Source organism: Carex rostrata, chromosome 18, assembly GCF_964058835.1.
Source record: "Carex rostrata chromosome 18, lpCarRost1.2, whole genome shotgun sequence".
In the NCBI taxonomy this organism is placed as follows: Eukaryota; Viridiplantae; Streptophyta; class Magnoliopsida; order Poales; family Cyperaceae; genus Carex; species Carex rostrata.
In genome coordinates, this window is record NC_135935.1 from 6,904,262 (window position 1) to 6,924,714 (window position 20,453).

The 20,453-nt window shown below is 33.2% G+C and overlaps 3 protein-coding genes across 3 annotated transcripts; 2 read left to right on the plus strand and 1 right to left on the minus strand.

Moving 5' to 3' along the window:
* The first annotated feature begins 6 nt into the window (after positions 1–6).
* On the plus strand, positions 7–3,100 carry LOC144569331 (zinc finger CCCH domain-containing protein 14-like). The gene is made up of 3 exons (XM_078319626.1): positions 7–212; positions 1,143–1,203; positions 1,988–3,100. Exons 1-3 carry the CDS (start codon positions 137–139, stop codon positions 2,811–2,813), a joined length of 963 nt encoding a protein of 320 aa, XP_078175752.1. The 5' UTR covers positions 7–136; the 3' UTR covers positions 2,814–3,100.
* A 905-nt stretch (positions 3,101–4,005) lies between these two features.
* LOC144569295 (putative plastid-lipid-associated protein 13, chloroplastic) lies at positions 4,006–10,188 on the plus strand. The gene is made up of 7 exons (XM_078319563.1): positions 4,006–4,315; positions 5,093–5,214; positions 5,633–5,716; positions 6,999–7,095; positions 7,781–7,997; positions 8,410–8,462; positions 9,938–10,188. Exons 1-7 carry the CDS (start codon positions 4,124–4,126, stop codon positions 10,034–10,036), a joined length of 864 nt encoding a protein of 287 aa, XP_078175689.1. The 5' UTR covers positions 4,006–4,123; the 3' UTR covers positions 10,037–10,188.
* A 5,932-nt stretch (positions 10,189–16,120) lies between these two features.
* On the minus strand, positions 16,121–16,516 carry LOC144569819 (VQ motif-containing protein 25-like). The gene has a single exon (XM_078320294.1). The coding sequence runs from the start codon at positions 16,514–16,516 to the stop codon at positions 16,121–16,123; it is 396 nt and encodes a 131-aa protein (XP_078176420.1).
* Positions 16,517–20,453: the final 3,937 nt, after the last annotated feature.

Below are 20,453 nucleotides of genomic sequence, written 5' to 3' on the forward strand. Positions count from 1 at the left end.
ACCTTCCATTAATACATCTCCACCTCCTCATTTTTTTTCCTCCTTTCCTTCTTTTTATCGAGTCTATCAACCTCCGCTCTTTCTAAACCCTAACCTCTCTCTCTCTCTCTCCACATCCCTCTAGTAAGCTTTTTCCATGGATCCGTCCCGTAAGAGAGGGAGGCCTCAGACTAATGGAGCGTTCGGAGGTGCAGCGAAGAGGCGGCCCAAAGGTCTGTTATTTTTTCTCAGTTCTACTTGGTTCTTTGTTCAGTGTCTCTTCTTTCCTATTCATGGTGATCTGTTTACGTTGCCTCCGATGTTCGTATTAGATGCATGCTAGATATAGAGTCTCTAGGAAACGTGGTAGATCTAGGATTTCGTTTATTTGTCCATCATTTATTGCAGTGTTCTCCGCCCGAGTTATATTTAGTTTGCAATTTGCGATTCTTCGTCTATATATTTGTAGATCTAGTTTCTTATGTTCTTATGTTGAGTTTCCTTTGCTTACTCTTAACCTACTATAAGTCCCTTATCATTCTGTATTCCTGTTTACTTTTTTAAACGATATTCAGAATAGCTAGCAAAATCAGTAACCATTAAAGGCGCCAAATTTTATTGTTTTAAACTCTTTGAATGCCAATTACATGTATTATTAGTTAACCTTTTTAAAAGGGAAGTCATTATTAAACCAATTGGATGGTATGGAATAGGATCTGAGAATTCTATTGTTTATTAATTTAGTTTAAATATTACATCAGGCTGAAAACAACTCGTTTTTTGAAACAAAACCAGGATAAATATCAGATTCAATTCATTTATTGGAATTAAGTCGACTCAATAGTAAAAAGGAGAGACCAATTAGGTGGTCACTGTTCCTGAGATGAAAATTGAAACCATGCAATTTGCTACTGTTCTAAATGGAAAATGTTTAATGAACAGAAAGGAATTCAGTTGAATCTATTGATGTTTCCAAAAAAAATAGTGTGGCTATGGGGAAGTCCAAAATCCACCATAAATCAGTTCAATATTGACCGTATATTTTTTTCTGAGTTATGTTGCTTTAAAATTGAGGTTACCTAATCAGAATCTGAAGATTTATCAGGATGTTAAAATTTATTATGAACATAAGCTGAAAACAAGAAATTAATTTTATGTAACAGAAATGGACTCGTTCCAAAGTGGTGTAGGAAGCAAATCGAAGCCATGCACCAAGTTTTTCAGGTTAACAAGCTGAACTTTCTATATTCATAATAAATAATAATGGGCATCATAATGGTATTACTCTATATTTTTTCTCTACCATTGTATGTTTTATGAAATGATAAGGCTCGCTTTAGTTGTGGGATATAATGAAAATTAATAATACCTTTTAGAAGCAAATTAGCCCAGAATTATTTGGGAATCACATAACGGTTTAATTCAATTCATTCAAATTGGGTCTGCCATTTTGTTTTATCCTACAATTAAAAGGGCCTTGCGACATTAACTTTTAATTTTTTTAAAACTTGTGATTATTTCTTTCAGGTACACCTTTGCAATTTTTTTAAGGGTTAATGCATTAAAAATTGGAGACTGATGGTTAATTATCTATTATGCGCCAATGAAAATTCAATTGAAATATGAATCCACAAGGGATTAGGAGATAATAGTCATGAAATTGAGCACATACATTGCTTAAAGTAACCAAAACTTGACTGATACAAGGAAAACATTCAACTCTTTTCTTTTTTGAAAAACTTAATGTCTTTGTAATTTCTTTCTAAACTTGAAATTGCATTTGACACATGGTGGGTGTTATACTGCTTGGTGTTTCTCTTTGAGTTGTAGTTTTGTGGCGATGTTTATTGAGCAACCACAGCATTATGTGGTATCTGTTGGGGCAATGGGGATCTGTGATACAAAAGTTTTCTATTAATATGATTTTATTGTTATTGTTTTTTCTGTTTTCTTTCACAGTTCTGTTTTGTTGAATTGTTGCATGACTTGCAATTTGTATCTTATGCAGCACTACGGGGTGCCCGTTTGGGGACACCTGCCATTTCTTACACCACTATCCAGGTGGGTACCAAGCTGTCTCTAAACTGATGAGTCCAGCAACGGCCCCACCACCTCATGCAATGGGTCCTGCCCACCATTACTCCATGCCAGATCCTACCTCTGCTCCATCTCCTACAACCCCTTCTGTCAAAACCAAGCTATGTACCAAGTACAACACGGCTGAAGGGTGCAAATTTGGGGACAAGTGTCATTATGCCCATGGTGATCGCGAACTTGGAAAACCGGTGTCTGCTGCTCATTCCCATTCTAATCACATGCAGCAAGCGCCTCCAACCTATGGAATGGGTGCACCCAGTGGATTTTCTCATGGTGCCAGGTATGATCACCCTGCACCAGCCCCAGCACCTGGCAGCTTTGGAGCATCAGCTACTGCTAAAATTAGTGTGGAGGCATCTCTGGCTGGCGCCATTATTGGGAAGGGAGGGGTTAATACAAAACAGATCTGTCGTGTTACTGGTGCCAAGCTGGCTATCAGGGACCATGAATCCGATCCAAATATGAAGAACATAGAGCTTGAAGGTACTTTTGATCAGATCAATCAAGCCAGTGCTATGGTCAGAGAGTTGATTGTGAATGTAAGTGGAGGGGGTGGAGGGGGTGGAGCCCGAGGAGGGAGAAATACTTCTGGTGTCACTGGTGGTGGTGTAGGTCATGCTGGCCCCGCAAACCATTTCAAGACGAAATTGTGTGACAACTTTGCCAAGGGGTCGTGTACCTATGGGGAGAGGTGTCATTTTGCTCATGGCTCAAGCGACCTACGCAAGACTGTTTGATACTTGGGAGATCTCAACAGTCGATTTGTGTATCGATGTGGAATAATGATTTAGTTTTGTTTTTAGATGTGTTTTTTTTTTTTTACTTGTGTGAGATGACTTTTGGGTAAAATGAGAGCTAGCTCAGTTATTGTATTTGATGTTTTTAGCTGGTTGCGTAGAGAGGTAGTCTTCTATTTCATTTGCACTGTACTTTCCTACTTTGTTAGCTTGATTCTCAGCACACTATTCAATTATTATCTATTTGTAGAAGCTTTTGAAGTTAGATATTTGAAATTGAATTTTTGAAGGTTTATTTTGAGGTGGTCTTTGTTACAAAAGCATAATATTGCCATATTGGTAAATATATTAGAAATTCTACAGGAGTACTGTGTCGTGCTGAACGTCTATTTCAATTTTGGTTCAAGTTTTGAAGGGTTTCAGTTATAGTCACTTCTGGCCTGTTATGAGCGTGGATGACGAGAATATGAATGGAATTTCGAATTGAGGTCGAAGAACGCTAGAATAAGAGTATGTAACAAGAATTTACCACTGAAATGAATTCATTTGAGGAGCTATTTTCAGAATGCCAACTTTTCTTACGAATTAAATTGTAATCTTATAAACCACATCGAATCAACCCATAGTGGTTAATTTGTTGTTACGCGAGATTTTTTATTGTAATTGAATCACCTCATACAAATTTCAATTTACAACATATTATTCTACAATTTTACTAATGAGTATTAACATTTGTTTAAAAGCGACTCAAAAATTGAAATCATTATACCTTTGGAGTGAAAAAAAAAATCTTATTTTTTAGCGAATATTCAGTATATTTAAAGCCATCATTTAATTTTAATTTTAAGTAAGCAAATATTGATGACAAACACATTTAGAGTCTGTTCGGTTGCCAAGCGGAAACGAGAATGAACTTGGGTTTGGATCTAATTTGAATGGCACGTAATTGAATATATATATATATTTTTTTTCCCACAGACAGTCAGCCGAACAGCCTTAGTGACAAAAATTAAACTTTGAACTTTAAAATCATACATTAAAAAAATTAATAAACGTACGTAATAAAATAAATAAATTTTAAGATCTGAAAATGAATGCCTCTTTATATGCACCTGGTCCCATGGACCCTCCACAATGAACTGTGGATCCCACAAACCCACTTCCACGACAACAAACTCGGTCCAATATCTTCTCTAGGCAGTATTACTGTACCAGTCGAACACTACTACTACTACCCACAAGCACTGCTTCAGGACTCACATTCTGCGTGATTTGCACAGAAACCCTCTCAATTAAAAAAATTCAATTCCATGGCTATTGCGAGCACCTGTCAATGCACAACTCTCCCGTGGTACCGTCGCCGCGGCGGGATGAAGGGGCGTCGCAGTGGTACGATGGTTTGCAGAGCAGCTGTACAGCAGGAGACTTACATGGGGGGCCCAGCTGGTAACTACGCGCGCGAGATGGAGCGTCTATCTGCTAAAGAATCCCTTCTCCTGGCTGTTTGTTTCTCTGTTTATTTTTTTTTTTGTTGTGATTATCTGGAACCGTTAAAGAGATATTTTCTTTTATTTCTCATTAATTTCGTGCAATTGGGCTGGATTCAATCCTCCAGTTGAGGCTGAATCACGTAATTGACATGGGGGCAGATCCTTCAGTCCAGTTCTATACCAGTAAAGCTAAAATTCCATCACAAATGGGGGTTTACTCCAGCTTACCAAATTCAGCATTAGCTGACCTTCAATTGCGAAGGCTTGCAACGTGTGACCTTTGGTTGAACCCAGGGTCGGATCCAGGATTTTCAGGGGGGGGGGCAAAAAAAATTTCGAATTAACTAATTGGGTACTCGATAGTTATAATATCAGCAGTTATATATAACATGGTGTATTTTCTTTTTTTTTGACAAAAGTGGGATAACCCACCTGTTTCATTACGAAACAATAATAGTTCGGTTACAACTCCATCAACTAACAAAAGAAAATACCTAATAACAGCAACTAGCAACAGTCTAACATAATAGCAGGAAAAGTAAAATACTACAGTTTTTACAACACATATGACATGGTGTATTGAAATTAATATTTATTAAATGTGGATCTCTAACTTCTTCCATACAAATGCATGTTTTTATCATTCTTCAATTTTTGGAAGTAGTAAAAAGTGATAGTATCAGTTTCAATTCAACCCACTGGAATATTTATATACCGTGGCAATAGGGGAGTCTAGGTTATAATCCTTGTTCCTTAGTAACAACTAACTGGTAACACACGGTAATGCAGTTCAAAGATGCTGGAGGCTTCCAGTCGCTGGTTACTGGAAAGACAACAGAGATGCAAAAGATAGATGTTAATGAGAGGATTGTTGGTCTGGAGCGCCTCAGTCCCACCACTCGTCCTACTACGTAACTTCTTTCTCTTACTTGCTTTTATAGCTTCTAACTTTTTCTTGATTATATTTTCTTATATCTTTTACAACTGGTTTTGAACCCAACCTTTTGCACCAGAAGTTTAAGTTGATTGATAATGATACTTGCATTATATTCAGTAATGCTCCTCAAATCAACTAAAATGTTCTTGTACACATCATGGACCAGAAGCTTAAGGGAATGCTGTTCTTTTGGATCAGAATGATTTGAGAGATTGAAATGATTCTTTGGGCTGTTTAACATAAGTTCGATAAAATATTTCTGTTTTTAAGTGTCCAAAATCAATCAGTAATTAGCTTCATACCTGATTGCTACTGATGAGTTCAGTAGCAAAGACATTTCCATCAAATGATATATGTTTTCATTAATTTGTTCTATTTTTTATTTTTTGAAGATCACCATTCCTAGAAGGAAGATGGAACTTTGAGTGGATTGGGGACACAAGCCCAGAATCTTTCATGATGAGATTTATTTTTGAGTAGGTACCTCCTCAGTAATAGCACCTTTGCTTTACGGAAATTTCCTGATTTAGATATGCAAAATCTCCAATAACCTCTCAAGAAATGCTCAGGATACCCCTATTTATAGTATTTGGATTATCTCCTGTTCTTTTTATTCTAAACATAGTCTTTGAATTAGTTGCAAGGTACTACAATTTTATTTGTTACTTACAGAAAACTCTGTTTTGTCCAGTGTTATAAAAACCGGACCGGACTGGACGATTGGACTGGAAAAAAGCCAGGCCTGGGCTGCTTTCCAGTTTGGTTCGTTTGAAAGATTGTTTCTGCTATTCGACCGGGGAAACCGATTTAATTAACCGGGTTTTGGTTAGAAAACCACAAACCAGCCTTTAAAAATCCGGTTTAAACAGATTCTCCTTCTATCTTATTTTTACACATCCAATGAGAGAAGAGTAATAAACTATAGGTCACATGCTCACCTATGGCCTAGAGATTTAATTGGGTTTTTTTTTTGTCTCATGTAATTTGCATAGAAGACCTTGAATTTTCAGATATAATAAAAGGGTTAATTAAGTATAGAATACACCAGAACTATTCATATACATATAATGTATACACACACACACATTGAAACGACAATTACTATTATTTTATTATTTACATCATTATGAAATTTGTTACTGGAGCCCCTAATTTTTGTATTAAAGAACTTAAAACTTATTATTGATACTAGTTCACTGATAACTATCATAGAAAAATTTAAAATGTTGAGATGGTATACTTTTCTCTCCTAAAAGGAATCATTTTGTCATCTGTTGATAAAATAAGTAGTTCTATTATATTCGGGTGAGAAACTTTTAAATGAATCTATAAATTTGTTTTTATAGTACATTATTCAATATGTATGTGCAAAATTTCATTACCTATATAAAAACATGATTATTTTTATAATAGTCCATATATGTCATAAATATTTAAGTATTTAAACAAACCAGCGGTCGGACCAGTTAACCCACTGGTCTGAGAGTGCGTATCCTCTGAGATATCTCATATTTTGCGTGACCGACGTGTCCGGTGCCTATCCGGGGATAGTGCAGGGGACCAGTATTATTTGAGCTTTGAGATTCGTGCAGACAGTATTTGAATGGTTGAGATCTTCCAAAAAGTCATGCAAAATATCTCAGAGGATGCGAATTCCCGATCTGACCATCGAACCATTGACCCAAATCTCTGCTGGGTTGTTCTGATAACTTCAATTTTGTCTATTCATTTACTAATGTAAAATTTGTGTCTGAACAGGCGGGCTCCCAGCACAATTGCGAGCCTAATAGGAATTGATCTGATGATAAAAGATGGCTATTCTAAGATCAAAGCAGACCTTAAATTTCTAAATTCAGTACTTCCTCCACCCCATGTTGTATATTTCCATTTCAAAATTTTATAGCAAGGATTATCTGACAGATATGAGCACCAGTTCAGTGTCAATTGAGCCATCAGTTAAAATTAATCAACTCACATTAATTCAGCCTTATTTTGCATTTTTGTCACCACCATACCCACAAAAAGAATATAAAGAGAACTAAATTAGTAGATTCATAATTAAAAAAAATGCAGGATGCTTGGTTCTTTACCAGTACAACTAGATTGATTTATCTCCGATGGGCACCCCTCGTTTTACTGGATGAGAATTTTAAGGGATACATCATATAGTGAACTAACACTAAGCATTACTGGGTACATAAGCATGGTACCATCAGTATGATACCATGCTCGGGCTACTGGAATAATATCTTTAATAGGTGCTCTAAGGCTGGGAAGTATCGGCTATGTTGATTTACAGTTGGCATCCAATTTTTCTTGTTTTTTGTTTGTTTGTTCTCTCTCTCTCTCTCTTGTATGTTTTACTTTAGCCTGGTACCGAGTATAATAAGAATCATATGCTAAATCAGTGAAAGGTGCACAAAATGTGCCATACCAAAAATATATATTGAACCACAAAGGTATAGTCTGCAATTTGTCTCAATGCATAATTGAGGGCAGAGTTCATTCCATTTCTAATTATTGGTATGTAAAAATTGTAGATAGAAAGCAAGGTGACACTGACAACCAAGCTGACAGTAGAGGGGCCAATGCGAATGAGAGAAGAATACAGCGATGCGCTTTTGGAGACCCCTTCTTTGAACGCTGATTCTCTTCCTGATCAGCTCAAACCTGCTTTGAACCAGGCTGCTGGGGCCCTCCAGCAGTTACCCGCCCAACTAAGAGACACCTTTTCTAACGGCCTCAGACTGCCCTTTAGTAAGATTTTTGCTCTGTTAATTTCTTCTGTTTTTCCCTCCTTTCTGAATTGTTCATTTGTCTTAGATTTTGGGGTAGTGTGCTTCGGGCCGTAGTTCATAGCCTAGAGGTCTTGGCCCATTATTTGGTGATGGTAACCATATTAGTAAAAAGGTTTCAGTTTAAGAGCTATTATCAGGCTATTTCCTACTTGAAATCCTAAAGCCCAAAAGCCAGATAATTTTTTTTCCAAATGAACAAATGATTAGGTGTATCTGTGGTCAAAGAGCTGGTACACCCTTTTGGACATATAGTAAAATTAGTTAGTTCTTTTGTCAGATTTTTTTTTTCCCATTTCTATTTTTTTGGGTTTGTGAAGTTCAGCCAGAGCTCAAGTAGATGTACTTATGTTTCTTCTTTTAAAAATGGACAGATGGATCTTTGCAGAGGTTGTTTTTGATTTCTTATCTGGATGAGGAAATTCTGGTAACATTTTTATTCCTTGGTTTTACTTTCAAGATTGATCCATTATTTACATAACTCATGCATTATAATGTTTGAAAGATACAGCCAAGTGTTCTTTTTCTACAAAAATTTATATCCGGAAAGTTTAAATACATGAAGGATGTTGTATTGCTAAATAATACCCTTACTGGGCTTGATGTTTACCTATACTCTATGTTGCATGGATACGGGTACGGGTATCGTATCAGATACGATACGGATACGGCGATAGGATAATTTTTAAAAACTCCAGATATGATACGCCTGTTATATATATTTTATTATTTTAAATAATATTAATTCAATCATATAAATGTAATAAATACTGGGAACAATAATGCAAGTATACATTATATATTAAAGGATTTGGCTAATATGCTATGGGTAGCTAAGAGGCCTCCCGTGCTACGGCTTAATATTCGACTTTTTAAAATCCTAACGGTCGATCCGAACCGTTCATCTTGTTCTCCATATTAATATGTGTTTGGAGACCAAATTTTACATTTTTTGGAAATTTTTTACTATTTTTTTAGATTTATTGAATATCGCTGTTTTTTATGGTCCAGATTTGTCTGAAAAACAGCGATTTTCAATAAATCTAAAAAAATAGTAAAAAATTTCCAAAAAATATAAAATTTGGTCTCCAAGCACATATTAATATGGAGAACAAGATGAACGGTTCAGATCGACCGTTAGAATTTTGAAAAGTCGAATATTGAGCCGTAGCACGGGAGGCTTCTTAGCTACCCATAGCACTGTAGCCAAGTCCATATATTAAAAGGTACTCTAATTTGACAACAAGGAGAAGTGGCGGAGTGATAAATTGTGAAGTTGCTGAATCACAGAGCTGTGGTTCGATTCCTGCGTGGTGCAACAAATAGATTTTAGATTGTGGTTCATACGCGGTGCATGTAGAAGTCACTTGTGCACGGTTTAGCGCGGTCCACGAAGCTCTGGTGCACGGGTGCGTGCACAGTTTAGCGCGGTCCACAGAGAGGGGCTGGTTCACAGGCGCGTGTCGGATGTGCGTCCAGGCAGTCTGAGGCGTATCAGATCGTTTCAACGCGTATCGGCGACCGTATCAGTGCGTTAAGAATACGCCACGTCAGCCGTATATTGGAGTATTGTAGCCGTATCGTACGCGTGTCGGTGTCGGTGTCTGATACGGGTACGGACCCTATATTGGAGTATCGGGGTAACATAGCCTATACTTGATCTGATATGTTATACTAAACTTTATGTTGGAGCATCAATGGAGCATTAATTCAGTACTAAATCCTATCCAGGAAATAAATAAAAGAAGAAGAATTCAATCTAACAACAGATTTGTATAAAGCCTTAATAAACAACAAATTTGTATAAAGCATTATGTTGTCGACAATGTTGGTACCATTTGCAAAAATTAAAGAAAAACCATTGATATCATGAGATTTATTGAATTACTATTTTTCTTTCAGATAATAAGGGATGCTGTTGGTGCACCAGATGTGCTAACTAGACTAGAAGGCACATCATCTTCCGCCGGTGAACCAATTATAACTGAATATGAAAGCTAATATATTTTTTATTCAATTTTCATAACTTAGGTTATATAACTTGAGATGTATGAGCTCCCTACATTTCTTTCTTTTTTTGCATACTCCAATGTCGGATCTTATGCTAATGTTTTGCCTATAATAATTTCTTAATAAATATTTTCTGGATACTAGGGATGGTGTTATTTGCTATTTCTTTTTTTCTTTTGCCAAAATTACTCCTGTGGACCAAGGAAAATCTCAGTTGAATTATGTAGTTTCTCCACAAGGATGAAATTTTTGGTGTGATCACAATGTTCATCTATTTATTCATTGAAATTCCTATTCTGCTTCTTTTCCATATGTTGTATAATTTTCTTAGGCTTACTTTTGATCAGTGTTGTAAAAAGTCGTCCGTTTAGGCCGATTTATCAGCCGATTAGTCGTTGGTGGTGGCCAAACCGTCATGGATTTTTCCGATTAATCGGCCGATTGTTCCCGATTATTCCCGATTATTTCCGATTAATCGCTTGGCGGTACTCTATCTGTCCGACGACTACATACCGTTATTTACAACATTGCTTTTGATTACATCAGTGTTATTATACATTATGAATGGAGTAGGAGAGATGCCAAGGAAATGAAATTTCCTAAAATCTCCTTTTTTTTAGAGCGGTACAAACCACCTGAGAGAGTTTTTTTTTTTTTAATATAAAATGTTCTAAATTGTTTTTGAGATGGTGTGTGTGTGTGTGTTTTTTCCTATACAAGTTTAATACGAAGCATCCTTTTCCAGTATACTAGTATATCTCAATTGCACAATTGGCAGGCGATACTTATCTTTCATTTTCATTTAATTAAATTAAGATAACTCTCAACCTCGTTTAATAAAAGAAAGAAACTACCAACTTGAATGAAGGAGACGTTCGTTTGAGAATTTTGTGCTGTAAACATTTAGATTTTTGTATATCCAGTGGTTACTTCGGTTGGCACCAACCCTTGTGAAATTGATACATACATATAATATATATTGTTCTTGCTGAAAAGGGTTCTATCGGTCAATGCACATGTGAAAGATACCTTTGTCTCAACCATGTTGACTTTGTTATATTAAATAAATAAATATCCAGTTGTAATTTTTTTTTTCATTTTTGCTACAAGTCAAAAGTCAAATTTAGAAATAATTTATTTAAAATATAAGTCTGTACATACCACCTCTTAAATTCATCAAGTTCAATCTAACTCTTGGAAAAATTTGATCTTGAGGCACATATTATTTTTTGTTATTTTTCTTTGTGAATAACACTAGACAAATAATTCCTGGAATGGAATCTGTATATATCGATTTAATGATTGTGCCAAATTAATTAAATTGTGATTATCTATCCTCGTACCAACTATTACATAAAATGCTGGTACAGAAATAGTTCTAACTACAAGTTAATATGATTAATTCAACGTTTCAACCAAATAAAGAAAAGGTTTTTGAACTGAAACTAGGGGTGTTCAAACTGTCGGTTGAAACTGAACTAAAATAATGAAACCAAACTTTTTTGGGTTTTTAATAATAGAACCAAACCGAACCGATTAAATTTATAAACCGATTAAGAACTGAACCAAACAAACCGAAGTAAACCTATTAATGTCATTATTAGCAAAAATTACACATGTTCATACACAAGTTGTTCAATTACAAAATACGTAGATGTTTTAAAATATTTAAACTAAAATGAAAGAAAGGAAGCAATGATTGAACCAAACAAAATATAAACCATACTTGAACCAATATAATTCGGTTGGTTCGGTTAGTTGGTTTGAAAAGTCTAAACTGAACCGATCCATTTAAACCGAAATAATTCAAAAGTTCAACCAAACCGATCCATTAAAACCGAAAAACGGAACCATTTAAACGGAAATTTTTCGGTTTGATTGAAAACCAAACAAACCGAACCATTTGAACACCTCTAGCTGAAACATGATCTCAAGCCCAAACAGCCATTCTATTAAGCAAAATTAATATTTAATGTTAATACTCCAATATATAAATGTATGGTGATATTTTGATAAAAAACTACAAGTTGCTATTTAAATGGCTTTTATTTTTTAATACAACTACTAGTAATATTAAACCTCATCAAGTTGGAAAACATTACGTCCTTGCCTTCCCCCTTTTTTTTTTAATATAAAATGCTAACTGAAATTGAGCACATGAATTTGAATATAAAGTTATGTACATTGGACGCGGTCTTTTTCCTCTTCCTGACTACAATTAGGAAATTATTACAAAAAGAAAAAAATAAATTAAAATTGCATATTCAAATTACAAAATTTATAGACTAGGTTTAAAGTGAGGTGAAGGATAAGAAACAAAATCAAGAAATAAGTCTTATTTTTGAGAAAAATGACGATAAGAGTTATTTTTTTATTTTCATATTTCTATTAAAAAATTAAAATGACAACCAAACATAACCATAATAATACGTTGGATCAAAGTGTATGAATATAATGGAATACAAATAAGTTTATTGAATGGAACACAGAATTTTTTAAATCACATGTATAATTTTTTTATATTGCCTTTTCAAATTTTTCAAAACAAAGTCAAATACTTTAATTTATTTTTTGTACATATATAGAAATTAATATAGATAACATTTGGTTATTTGAATTATAAATTCTTTTTTTTTAAATTTAAAAAGTGAAAACAAGATAAAGACATAAAAAATGAATGCATTTAAAGTTTGGAAGCTGATATGAGTACCCGCGCTACAGTACCCGCACCTAAACTGTCATAACTGTTTGTGGGGACCAAACTGCCATAACTGCACTTCATATCTATAACTTTTTTTTTAATATTAATAGTCAAATCTTGAAGTATGTAGTCCAAAGAACACAAATATTTATATCTATATAGTAAACAATGTAAATGATAAATTAATTATTTTTAAATAATCGTACTCGCACTTTTTTTTAAAATTTCTGATGTCGTACCCACACCTAAACTGCCATAATTACTTGTGGGGACCGCAACTGTTCCAGATCTGTAACTTTATTTTAAAATATTAATAGTCAAATCTTGAAGTATATAGTTCAAAGAACACAAGTATTTATATCTATATAGTAAACAATGTAAATGATAAATTAATTACTTTTAAATAATCGTACCCGCACTCTTTTTTGAAATTTCTGACGTCGTACCCACACCTAAACTGCTGTAATTGTTTGTGAGGATCGTAACCGTTTTAGACCTATAACTTTTTTTAATATTAATAGTCAAATCTTGAAGTATATAGTTCAAATAACACAAGTATTTATATTTATATATTAAACAATGTTATAATTTTTACATAACTGCTTGTGGGAATCTAAACTGTCATAATGTTGTAATTGGATCCCTCCTCTTTTTACATATGACACTGAAAGTATTAATATCTAAATATTGAAAGTATTTATATCTATGTACTGAAGTATTTATTTTTATGAGGTCAACTATTTTTGTTAGAGAAATGTTGACGCGGAATTAGTGCCGAGGCTTTGAAAAGGTGCTGCTGGGATTTTAGAATAATAATTAGTTAAGACTATATAATATCTTTTTAGAATAATAATTAGTGGGGACCATAATACATTATTTCTCTAAATGGAGTTACTGTAGCGCAGGTACATAAATGATTATTCTTAAAGTTTAAACCCTCGTGATCGTATCATGTATTTTCAAGATGATGTTAATACCAGTGTTGTAAAAAACATCCGTTTAGGCCGATTAGTCGTTGGTGGTGATCAAATCGTCATGGATTTTTTCGACTAATCGATTCTGATTATAGCCGATTATTTCCGATTATTCTTGATTAATTGCTTGACAGTAACTTGTCCGTTCAACGACCGCATACCATTATTTACAACACTGGTTAATACAATCATGTTTTAATATGAGCTTATTTTTAATAAACGGTTCACATGTAATGGATGCTTCAATGAAATCTTACAAATGGAGAGGAGCCGAATTCAAAGAAGAGTAATTCGAATGTATGGGCATATTTTTATAAATCAGTAAATTGTGACGCGAGTTACAGGTTACCAGTTGTTGTTGTTATTGATGTTGTTTTTGAATAATAGTGTTATATACTACTAATTTCATATTGAAATCAAAGTTGTACCTGATCTGGTACCTAAAATAGATATCAAAATCAAATACGTACTTTTAGCTGTTCATACAAAACAAAATTACTTGCAAAATCCTATCACAAGCAAATACTAAACTCCACAATTCAACTAACAAATACTACAATTATGCATTATCATCTCAATTAACTAAATCTTCCTCATCCAACTCTTCGCCAGACATTGTATATGAGGGGTTGCCATCTCTAGAACCCTGAATTTCCGCGGTGCTTTCCTCTTGATAGGTTACTAGTTGTTAGGAGTATAAGATAGTGTTAGCTGGAGTAGTTATTTGTAAATAAGTACTGTTTTTATATGTAAATAAATCTCTTTATCAATGAAATTGTCAATGAGTTCTCATTGACCTTTAAAAAAAAAAACTAGTTTGCTATAAATTAATTAAAAGGTAATTTATTTTACTTGAGGAAGGCTTTCATGCTGTTAAAGTTTCATTGATGGATAGCAATGTTTGTTACATCAAGCATCACAGCATCAATATCAAGATAATCAATGATAATATAAAAGATTGAAATTTCATAAAAAGGGTGATGGAACAATAAATTAAATAAGTTAAAAAGAAATGAAAAAGGCAAATTTTGTATAGAGGCTCTCACTATTGACAAAGCTAATTTGGCTTTATGCATCGATGATCAATAGAGACAAAATGAAAAATTAAATAAAAAATTGTGATCAGTGCGATATATAAAGTCAAACTATCTCTGTCAATATATTTACCCAAAATTCTCCAATTTTAGTTTATGCATAACAGCCTCCAATTAACCTTCTTATATCATTTTTATATCATTTTTGGCTAAGTGATGAGATGAGGATTACATTGATATCTCGTGATTTTTTTTCCTCAAGAAAGTTATGTCTCATGTCATATCATGTCATAAGTTTTGATTTTTCAAACCTATTGGGCAACTAAAGTTTAAATTAATTGTTGGTCCTTATTGGGTGATGTCAGTGAATAATTTCCACAAGGTTAAGACCTTGAAATTTTATTCAAATATCTTTTTGTAAGTACAATTTCATGTTTCAAGAAAGGACATAATAAAAATGCTACTTTTAGTTACCTCAAGCAAAAACATTCTTTTAATTCCCCATATATAATTTCATAGCAAAAAATTTCAACTAGTAATTGAATTATGAATTAATGATTAATCGGAATGACAATGCAATCTATGATAAAGGGTTTGTTTCTTATGTATATTCTATTCAAAATATTTTTTCAATGCCTTTCTTATTTTATTGCAATTTCATTACTTTTTTGAGAATTTTTGCTTGATTATATATGGTTTTATAATTGTTAATTTTGTTATACACTTTAGATTTAGATTGGATGAGTTGAGATCATTGTGTGGTTTCTAGATTAATTTAACAGATGTTCAAGGACTAAAACAGATAATTATTATGAATAAATTGTTTGGTAACTTCAACACTTAAAAGAAATATTATGTGCATCATATAAGCCATAAATTAGATTAAATTAAGATGGTCCCCACCTAAGTTTTCAAAAGATGTGGGCCTACTTGAAATGCTATGTATTTTCTTAAATAATTGAAATAACATGTATTAAATTAGTCAATTTATGGAAACAACTAGGTTCGTTCTCTTTGTCAAATCAATGTTCCACTAGGCATTTATATATTTCAATTTTTTAATTAAAAAAATGACAGATATTTAAGGCAATTGGTTATCTTTTTCTCAATTAAAATTTCATATGTACCCCCAATTTAAATGTAATGTATTTACAAAAAAAAAGTATGAGAACATCAATATAAATTCATACAAAATAAATAAGACAATATAGACATAAAATTCAAGAAAAAAAAAATAAAACACTAGTACAACCAATCCATTAATGTGTCAAGTATTTACAAAAAAAAAAAAAAAACCCTAAAAACATATACAAGCTAGTAATCTAAAAAAATCAATCTAACATAATAACCAAAAAACATAATTAAATCATACAAAACCTAATACACCTTCATACCAGTTACATTCATAGGAGAAGAAGAAGCCATCCATTTCCTCCAATGATTTCAAATATCCATTGCTCAAGCTATCTGCCCCAAACCACACCTTGCTATCTTCTACTTGTTCCAACTTAATCGTTTGATCCTCGATTTTAGGTTTCTTTTCCGGTGTGTAAGTCGAGTCCTCGATGCATTGCGATTTTCTCTTCTTGCTTGTGTCTGTGTCTGTGTTTGTGTCTGTGCCTGTGCTTGTGCCTGTGCCTGTTCTGCCAATTGGTTTCGCCGGCTTTCCGGTGAGGCGTTGCACGAGGTCGCGGAAGTTTGACACATCGGTTTTGATGATATCGGGTGCTACAATATGAATAATTCTTACTTTTGGAACCATTTTGGTTGATCTTGTATTCTCCATGTGCAAAAAGAGAGAAACAGGAGATGAAGAGAACAGAGAGAAAGAGAGGTTTGAGATAATTTTTTGGGGCTTTAGAAAGGTTTTTTATAGCTGAAAGGATTGGTTAGAGAGAGAGAGAGAGAGAGAGAGAGAGAGCGAGGGGGGGTCACAATTAATTAGAAAAGTTATCGTCTGGTTGGTAGCATGAAAACCAAAAATATACGAAACATATCCTTGTACAATTTTATTTTATTTTATTTTTTAAAAATTTGAACCCGGTCTCTCATGGTCTCAAAAGGGTGCAATTAAGCTCTGCATATTTATTTTATTTTATTTTATTTTACGTCCAAATGATCAAGAAATATTAGCCGACTGCACATAAATTATTTTATTGCAAAAGAAACAGCCAAGAAAATATACTTTGTATTTTCTGACTTCAATAGAGTTATGTATACGGTAACAAGAGTAGCGAATAATAATATATTTGTGAATTGTTCTGTTCTAAACTTCTAATGCATATAGATGAATTAGACAACTTTTAATTTTTGTGTAAATTATTCATAAATTGATCGTCAAATTTATGAATAATACTTAATAATTCTCGTATTATTCATAATTACTGTTCTTGCTACATTTATTAGTATTTTGGTATATTTTGTTCATCATAAAAACCAAACAGTTTTCGAATAATAATTTTTTTTTATTTCAGTTTACGATTATATAAAATTGTACACTTTAATCTTCGCCAAATTATTGTTGAATTTTGAATTATTTATTTTTTTACGTAAAAAGTTAGACATCAAGCCAACCATCTAAATATTTAAAATTCATAATAAATATATATCTATTCAAATTTTAAACCTACAACTTTATTACTTTTTACATATAAAATATTACAATTATCACTGTATTAAATACTGGTTCTCTTTGAATTTTGAAAAATGAGCGCAATTATTCATATAAAACTACAACCGTAGGTTTTATATAACAATTCTTTGAGAATTGCAAAGTATCAATTTAATTGGACAATTATTTACTGAATCGTTCAGATTTGCATTGCAAAGTTCATGCACTTGAAAATCGAAATAGATTTCCTCAAAAAAAAAAAAAATCAAAATAGTTACCAAGTTACCTTAAACAAAATAAGCTGAACTATTTTATTGTTAAGTTGAAAATGTTCCAACTGCTTATATAAAAATAAATATTTTCTTATTTTTTGGTAATTTCCAGTACTGCATTTCGGACGGATTCTACTGTTTCAAAATACAAAATTCCGAGACTACTGACAAGTTAATGTTCTATTTATTTCTGAAAACTTGTTCAGTTTTTTATTTACCCTTAAATTTTTTATTACATATAATAAATCTCTTAATTTTTTTTTACCCCTACAGTTAATTATCCATTGTTAAAATTTATCTTTTCTTGTTGTACTCTTATTCTTTCTCAACCCTTTCCCAGAAGATCAAATCAAGCATACTTCATGCTTCAAACCAGTGTTGTAAAAAACATCTGTTTAAGCCGATTAATCAGCCGCTTAGTCGACGATAATCAAAATATTACAGATTTTTCCAATTAATTCATTGTCAAAATACCTTGTCCGTCCAATAACCAAATCAAACATGATACCTAGATTAAAAAGAGAAGTTCACTTCAAGCCAATACAATGTGGACTTTTCCAGCGGTAATAATAAAAATTTAAATCGTATTTAGATTAAAAAAATGTCAATGTGGATTTTTCCAGTTTCTTCAAAATATTCTTCAGTGGTCTCCTTGAAATTTTTTTTTCTCCTTTTTTTCTCGTTTGAATGTTTAATTTGTAATTTGAGTTAAAATTAAAATATTTTTTTTGAATTATGATTAGTAATTAGAATTATAAGTTAGAGAATCAAAAATTACAAGTCATATTATTGGAAAATATAAGTTAAAATATTTTTTTTAATGATTGATTGAGATCACGGTGATTGAATTGATTGAATATGAAATACTGTAATCCTTGAACCTCCATATAGTGGAGAAAAAAAATTAATATATCGTAAAGTCTAGCTAGCTACTAGACTTTACTCCAGGACCCTTATGCGCATATGGTGAATGGCCCCAACTGAATCCAGTACCAGTTGGATAGGGGATATTGAATAAATGTGAATTGTGATTGTGAAACTAATGAACTATGGTAACTGTCTTATCCTTGATTTTCTTTCCGATAATGACAGTATTGTAATATTATTTCCGTATTGGTTCTGTTAAAAATATGTCAGAATAGTTATAATGGTATAAGCCCTGACACGACAGATACATGTTATAATATCTTTCAGTGTTACCAGACTATAAATTGTAAAGTTAAGAAATCAAATATTATCAGACTTAGTGGTTCTAAAGATTAGGTCTCAAACATTACCTGACATTATGGTTTAAAAGATTTTTGACCCAAACCATTTATTATGATAATATTCTTAGAGTTCTGATTTAATTATGAAATATTTGTTATTCAATTGGATAATGTTATTGACCATTTGCATTCGTCATTATGAAATAAACTAGTTGTTTCTCGTGCGGTGATTTCATTCTGAATATGGATTTCCTTCGAATCCAATAATCTGAATAGCAATCAGCACTGAGAAATAATTTATTATTTCTCACTCACTCATTTTCCCTTATGGGTTACAGGTTTATTATACGAAGATAAAGAGCGCTTCTGGGTAATTGACAATAGGGTCACCTAAAGGTATGGGATTTGGGTTTATTATATCTGACAGGGTGCGGAGAATATATCTCTGGCATCATCCACTATAAAATGTCAGATAATTGTTGTAAATAAATTGGGATGTGGGAATAATAATGGATGCTATTGGCAATGCATAAAAAGATCCATGTCTTATGTTATATTAATTAAATGGTAAATAGACGTGGTATAAATTGTTGCACCTCCGGATCGGGGGTGTGACACGAAATTGTTGCACCTCCGGATTGGGGGTGTTACAACTATATATATATTTTTTAACAATAAATTTAAAATTTGAGATTGAGATAATAAAGATATTGGGAATTTGAGAATTAAGATGGAGATGTGAAAATATTGGGAGGAAGAGGGGTGTATTTAAAGAGATTTGATTGGGGGGAAATAAAATTTAAATTTTAACAGAAAAAAAATGTCAAATGTGGTCAGTCCGAGTACGGGTAGGGCCGGTCCAGGTTTGATTTGACCGGTCCGGATTTGACTTGAACCGGAGGAAATTTTTGAAATAAAAAACGGGTACAACGGGTAGGGTACACGGGTGCGGGTACAGCGAGCGGGCACGGGTACAACGAGCGGACATGGGTTCAATTCGCTCTGGGTTAGTTCGGATTTTTTCCCAAAAAAATCGATCGTGATCGGCCCGTTTCATATTCGTACCCGTGTATATCTGAGCTCGGACACGAGTACCCCGAAAAGCAGGCAGAGGCAGACTGGATCCGGTTGGCCCCTGGCGGGTTTTGTCAAACCTCTTAGCATCCAAGCCTTACTCATATATGTATATATGTAGGTTTTTATATATGTATAAAACCGAGTCTATCTGGATTAGGTACGAAATGAGCGTGTCCGTAAACTCGTAGACTGGACTGATTAACGGGAACATTTGACTGGGTCTATGTATCCGCGTCTGTCAGACACCGACACGGCTCCACTTACCAGATCTTCTGTAGCAAACACTATTAAGGAAACTCTATGGAACACTGTGTTGTCATTGTAGATATCTGATCATATCTTTTTCAAGGACATTGGAGGAAAAAGAAAACAATCTTATGAAGTAAAGAAGTTTTTTTATTTTTATTTTCGGTAAATAACGATGAATTGTACTATGTTTGTAACCAAAAATCTGTTAATTTCATCTCTAATTTAACTATTTTTTTAAGTGGCGCAACTTCACAAATAACGATATAATCAGTGGTGGAGTCA

Excerpts from the sequence above, each read along its gene's own strand:
- LOC144569819 (XM_078320294.1), bottom strand. The coding sequence starts at position 16,516 with ATGGTTCCAAAAGTAAGAATTATTCATATTGTAGCACCCGATATCATC.
- LOC144569295 (XM_078319563.1), top strand. The coding sequence starts at position 4,124 with ATGGCTATTGCGAGCACCTGTCAATGCACAACTCTCCCGTGGTACCGT. Across the intron at positions 7,096-7,780 it reads ACCTTAAATTTCTAAATTCA|ATAGAAAGCAAGGTGACACT; the intron begins GTACTTCCTCCA and ends TAAAAATTGTAG. Across the intron at positions 7,998-8,409 it reads CGGCCTCAGACTGCCCTTTA|ATGGATCTTTGCAGAGGTTG; the intron begins GTAAGATTTTTG and ends AAAAATGGACAG.
- LOC144569331 (XM_078319626.1), top strand. The coding sequence starts at position 137 with ATGGATCCGTCCCGTAAGAGAGGGAGGCCTCAGACTAATGGAGCGTTC. Across the intron at positions 213-1,142 it reads AGCGAAGAGGCGGCCCAAAG|AAATGGACTCGTTCCAAAGT; the intron begins GTCTGTTATTTT and ends TTTATGTAACAG. Across the intron at positions 1,204-1,987 it reads CCATGCACCAAGTTTTTCAG|CACTACGGGGTGCCCGTTTG; the intron begins GTTAACAAGCTG and ends TATCTTATGCAG.